At 44.5% G+C, this 6,000-nt stretch overlaps 1 protein-coding gene across 6 annotated transcripts in view; it reads left to right on the top strand.

The window, feature by feature from the left end:
- Nucleotides 1-1,879: 1,879 nt before the first annotated feature.
- Nucleotides 1,880-6,000, top strand: part of ARHGAP29 (Rho GTPase activating protein 29) — a 47,958-nt gene continuing 43,837 nt past the window's right edge. For all 6 annotated transcript variants that reach the window (XM_074546108.1, XM_074546107.1, XM_074546110.1 and 3 more), the window contains exons 1-2: nucleotides 1,880-2,036; nucleotides 4,688-5,031. In XM_074546108.1, the coding sequence (XP_074402209.1) occupies nucleotides 4,770-5,031 (262 nt within the window). In that variant the 5' untranslated portion in view covers nucleotides 1,880-2,036; nucleotides 4,688-4,769. The remainder of the gene's footprint in view (nucleotides 2,037-4,687; nucleotides 5,032-6,000) is intronic.

Genomic DNA, 6,000 nt, shown 5'->3' with positions numbered 1-6,000 from the left:
ATGGACCCAGGTTAGCTTATGTGGGAGCTGGCATGAGAGAGACAAGACTGTGGAGGTGTCAGAGCATATGAAGTGTAATATGTCTGCTTTAGTAGAGTATATATGCACTTGGAACAGCTGAGTTTATTCTTCCTAGCATTTTCTAAAATGTGCCTGGGAATGGTGTAATTATGGCAAGATAAAGTCACTCCTATTTTCAAAATGTGTGTCTGTAAGGAAGAGAGACTCTGCTGTAGCTATAGGCTTTTCTTTTGAACAAAGGTTTGGCTCACCAAATAGTATCCACTGCTTTGTATTCTATCTATTGATAAGTATAGGTGGAATTTCTTGTTTATCTTTTTTATTGTTTTTGAACACTTATCTAATGGTTTCAATGACTTTTCCCACAATAAACCTTTCTTTTTCTGATGTTGTGATTGTTGATTGTACTATTTAACCCACATTCTCTACCATACTTCCTTGTTTTCACATTAAATTAGTTTACAATTGTTTACTCTGGCCTGATTTTGACACTTGCAGTATCAATTACCTGAATGATCAAAATCCTTTTGAAGGTTAGAGTATTGTTTTCTTTTTTACTTTTTTTTCCCCCATGCTTAGAAGCCTTGAAGAATTTATAACACTGGATTTCTAAATTTACATCACATGTTATTTAGAATTTTTCAAGGTGAAGAAAAGTTTTTGAACAGTGCTTAACATTGACACGAGAGATAAGAAATGTCACAACTTGTTTTAGTTTACTTGTTTAGTTTCAGGTTTTATGAATTCCAAAAGAAATTTAATAAAATTCTTCCAGTAGAATAAATAATGACAAATATGAAAAAGAACGATGAAGAAAGGAGAAGATTGGTGCTCTAACACAAAATCCTGCATGGGAGTGGCTGGGAAAGGAGGCTGGAGCAAGGATGGGGAAACTGAAGATGTAAAGCCTGAAATTGCTAGGATTAAGGAACTGGGCTAGGAATTAGGTGCTGGGGGATTTGATACATTTTTGAAAGTAAGTCCTATTCTAGACCTCGGGCATTGGATCTAAGATTGCTGAATTTAAATGGCCTTTTAATAAAGAGAAATAAAGAGTGGGTTTGTAGTCTTGCCTCTAGAAGATGGAAAAACTACTGCTGCCAGCAAGCACTGTGAGATGACGTAACAGAAGTCTGTAATCAGGTCTAAAGGTCGTGGTGCTGCTGGGAACTGAGTTTCTGTATGATGATGCAAATTTCTGCCTTTCCAGCTTCTCTTTCCTCTTAACCAGAAAAAGTGCATATATCTGCACGTGCAACTAAATTCAGAAGATAAATTATGCCAAAATTTGGGCTGTCTGGGTAGCTGAATCCACAGCTATCCTGGGGATACAGTCTGAGTTTATATAGTAATTTTGTTACTGCTTTAATTTTCAATAAGTAGCCCACAGAGCTCATGCAGGAGTAAAAGTGGGCTGAGTTTAGTAGAAAGTGTGTGTGTGCACACGTTACTCCCTCACAACAATACTGGAAGCTGTTCAATTAATGATAAACTGGATCCAGGAATTCAAAGCGTGGGAGGTTGAGCATGAGAAATTTATTCTGCGCTTTGCCACGGTGTTTGTGTTTCTTGTTGGCCAAATCCCTTAAAAGCAAAGCCTGTTTGCTAAACACCACGTAGCCTGAAGTTGGACTTTTCCTTGCTTTTGAAGCGTGTTGGGCGCACAGCAGCGGCTGCTGTGCGCTTCCTTTCCCAGCGCTTGGCGGGCTCGCGGAGCGGCGGGCGGGTCCGGCGGCTCCCGTGGCTCGGGCGGCTCCCGGGGCTCCCGCCGCACCTGCCCCGCTCCGCGCGCCGCTCCCGCGCACGGGGGCTCGTGGGGGCGGGTTCCCTGATAACCCCGCCCCCAGCAGCCGGCCAATGGCGGAGCGCGGGCGGGGCCGGGGGCGGTGGCGGCCCCGGGGGCGGCGGCGGCGAGCGGGGCTCGCTGAGGGGAGGGCGCTCCATGGGCAGCGGGGCTTCCGCGCGAGGGGCCCGCGGCGGCCCGGCTGCTGCCTGCGCTCGGCCGCCGCTCTCCGGTAAGCGCCGGCCGCGGGCATGCTGCGGCGGGAGGAGGGCGGGCGTCGCTTGTCGCCGCCGGGAGGAGCCGTGGGCGAGCGTGGGGCAGGGCGCCGGTGAGCCGCCGGGGGACGGGGGCGGCTGGAGGGGCCCGGTGCGAGTCCGGCCCCGGCGACCCCCAGCGCCCCGCTCGGCGGTGCCCCGGAGCGGTGCTGGGCGCCTCTCCTTGCGCTCATCTCCGCCCTGCTGCCCGGTACCTGCCGCGGCCGCGGGGAGTGCGCGCCCGCCGCGGGGCCGTGCGGGCCGGGGCGGCCGCGGGGCGCCGGGAATGCGCGGCGGGGGCAGGGCGGAGCGCCGACCCCCGCCCGGGGCACCGGCAGCGGCCCTGCCCTCCGCCCGCCAGCGACGTGGCCCCTTCTTTCCTTTCTTTCTTGCTTGCTTTTTTCCCCCTTTCTTCCCCTCCCTACCGGGGAGATTGTGCTGGGAGAGCAAATTTTTGAAATATCTGGCGCTTTAGTTTTTCATCTTTTTTCCGTCGGGACGGGCAATGGTTCGCTGTGAGCCAAAGGAGTCTGGAGGCGTTTATAACAAAGCTGGTGGATGCTTTTCTCTTTCAAAGCCAGAGTCTCTTGAAGAAATATGAAACACTTCTCAGTAATGAAAGGCATGTGTTCTGGGAGGGAAACGTTCCCCATCTGCCTTGTAACACAGGAGGAACAGACGTAAGGGCTAATATTTACGAGGAAAAGGTGCCTCTTGTGCTGAGCTGCTGGGGTTTGGTTTTCGCAAGTTTTCCCCGCTTAGAAACACTTCGTCATCACTTTTACAGTTTTCAGAGTGGTGGCATTATTGTACTGCTTGTACCCAAAAAAAGGCAACATTTCTAAAATAACACAGCTTTAAAAGCACGGGCTTGCCACTGGAACAGGTCTAACACATCGTACTACTTAAAAAGTTGACTCTGAAGCTGGCCAGACTTAAAAGAGGCATGTCTTTTAAATAATATGAAAATCTTTCTCGATATAAATAGATATCACACTTGTTAAGAGGAGAGAAGGTTATGTTTTGCCTCTAATTGCAAGGCAGAATTGCAAAGTAGCTTTGTAGCCATGAGAATTATATGTGGGAACAGAAGAAACTTGCTTAAACACTATGTTTAGTGTAAACCTCTCTTCAGTCTACTTGAGGTGTTTGGAATTGCTTAATTATCTGCATTATTTGTATAGTGTGATGAGTGTTCTTATACATACTGACTTTAAGCAGTAAACAGAAATTAGAGCAGTTAATTTGTGTTAAATTCTGAAGTTTTCTTCCCTCTCCCCCCCCCGCACACGCTCCCTGGAAGGCTTGCACATTAATTACAAAAACAACTGCTTTGACCACGTTTCCTCTGATATTTTTAAACTGCAAACAGAAATAAAGCAGAAATAATGGAAAAATAATTGAGGTGCATTAGAGTAATGCCTATTGAAATTCATAGTAGGTGTGTTCAAAGTGGTAAAGGTGCTACTGCTTCAGTTGGTCTAACCAAATATAAACATATGCAGGAGAACCCGTTTCAACCTGTATTTTTTAGTTTATAACAACTTTTATTTTTAGGTAAAGTAATTGAATTTGAAGATTTGCTGCAGATGTGTCTGCAACCCACATTAACTTTTTAGCTGTTGTGTTCCAATTTGGTTTTTGGGGTTTTTTTCTCTTGTGGTGTTTACACTATAGCGTAAACACTGGGAATTTCTCCTGGTGTTGAGAGAACAACAGCAGGCGTTGTGGGAGCTGCTGGAAGCGTACCTGACTCTGCCACCTGCAGTTTGCTTTGAAATGAATCGCTTAACCTAACATAACAAAATTTTCAGTAGCTTTCTGCTTTTTTTTTTTTTTTTTTTCCTAAAGGGAAGGAATGCAGGTAATTTCTTAGTTTATACTCCTCCAAATTTGTGCATTTTTATGGTAGAACTTTCAGAGCAGAGCAACGTCATTCAAGATAACTGCACTGAGACTTGCAGATAAACTTTGATACTAAAATATTTTTTCATTTTCTTCATTTTTCCGTGTCTTTCTTTTGATTGCCTTTCATATTAATGGATAACAGGCTGAAAAGCCCACATAACTTCTTTGAGGATATTTTCCTTTCTGAAACAAACTGTGATAGGCCATGGTTTCTTGCGTGGCACACTACACGAAGAAAATTCATCCTATTAGATCAAGGCTGTGTATTAGACAGGATGCTGAATACAGCTTGGTGGCTCATGCAAGAGGGGATGTTGATCATAATCTGTATCACATCAAGTGTTTCTGTGATTGTATTCAGTTGAAGTAACATTTCATGGTAAAGAATAGGTCTTGGTAAATGTAGAGAATGCAATTTCTAAATATTCATGGAATAAACTTCTCATGAAGTAAGCATGCATCATGATTAGCTTTTGAAATAATTTTGGTATGCCATTGATTTTTTTTTTTTAATGCAACAATCTGTCTTCAGTACAAATTTAAATAACTTCAAGTAGTGAAAGCCTTTATAATACTCAGTTTAGCATTTTAATGTAAAGCAGTATCATCTTGAAAGAAGTTTTGGATCTTGTCAGTACCAAAGTATTGCATCACATATAATTCTATACTAATCAGCGTTTTTCTTTCTCTTCCACCTCCTTCCCCCTCCCCAATTTCTAAGGGTTTCACCTCTGGCTTGCCCAATGGCCGCCAAGTGACAGCGAGTGTTGACTGCGAGCTCTCCAGGCGCGGCGGCTGCTGGGATGTTGCGGCAGAACGGTGGGAGCAACAAGCGTGGTTTGGGATTAGCCCGCCTGTCCACCTCCAACTTCTTCACCATCTCCACTGCAGGAAACTGGGCAATGGGGCGCAGCACCAAGAGCAGCTCTCTGAGCAGCATTAGCTCCAACTCTGACTGCTTTGATTATCCTGTTGTGGATCCAGAATATATCATGCAAGTGGTGAACGATGTCCGAAAATTTGCAGATGTGCTACTGTATTTGAGGGAAGCCTTTCTTTCAGAAGGTGTGTCAGTTGTTCTTAATTCTTTGATTTTTCTGAAACTCTTTAACAACTCCATTTGTGTGTTTTAACTACTGTTTGCTGTGGTTGTTTCCCCCTGCCCTTTACTTTCACCATTTATCCTCCCTTCCTCTTCCCTCCCCACCCCCAGCATGGTGATTACAGGAAGTGATGGTTTTTAGTTTGGGTTCTGCATTTCCTCACCAGAACAGTGCAATCTGTTTCATAATCATAACAAGGGAAAATAAGCTCTTAGCAGGCTGTCTAGGCTGATGCTTAAATTTGTGAGACCATGGACTGATTGGTTTTTTAACCACTTGCATGGTTAAAATGGTTTTTGTAATTCCAAACAATTCTATTACTATTTTGGTTATATTTCAGTTTCCTAGGCTGATTTGGTTTCTGCAAGTCTTCCACACTAGTAGTTTGAGTTTTAAGGTAGAATATAACTACAGTCTTCCTTTGCAAGAGAAGTAATTTACTGTCTTCTGCCAGCAGGTGGAAACTGCAAATTATCTTCCTTGCAGGAGGTGTGTGTACACATTGTGTTCCTGTACCTTTTGGGGCAATACCACTAGTCCAGTTTTGGTCATCAGCAGGAAAGCTTTTATCTGAATTTTGTGAGATTAATATCTGAACTGACAGCCAGAGCAGCTTTGTGTAAGATGTCCTGAGTGCTGAACATTTGCAGTCACCTCTGTGTTCAAGTGAGTGTGCCTATAGCTGAAATACTGCTGCTAAAATGTGTGTGAGCAATTCTTAAAAGAGCAATAATTTGGCAGTAGTGATCACTTTTATGTCCTCATAGTTTTTGCAGAGCACAGAGGATGGTCAGAGTTATTTGTGAGGTTGGGTGTCTGGTGCCTATGAGAATGAAATGGGCATTCTGTAGGAAAGGTCTCTCAAAACACTGAAGTGTTCCCATTGCCATGCAGCAGTAGTTAACTGCTTGTCAGTTTAAAATTTGGAGGT

The sequence above is a fragment of the Zonotrichia albicollis genome, chromosome 8 (assembly GCF_047830755.1).
Source record: "Zonotrichia albicollis isolate bZonAlb1 chromosome 8, bZonAlb1.hap1, whole genome shotgun sequence".
In the NCBI taxonomy this organism is placed as follows: domain Eukaryota; kingdom Metazoa; phylum Chordata; class Aves; order Passeriformes; family Passerellidae; genus Zonotrichia; species Zonotrichia albicollis.
This window is presented reverse-complemented; position numbering and strand designations above follow the sequence as displayed.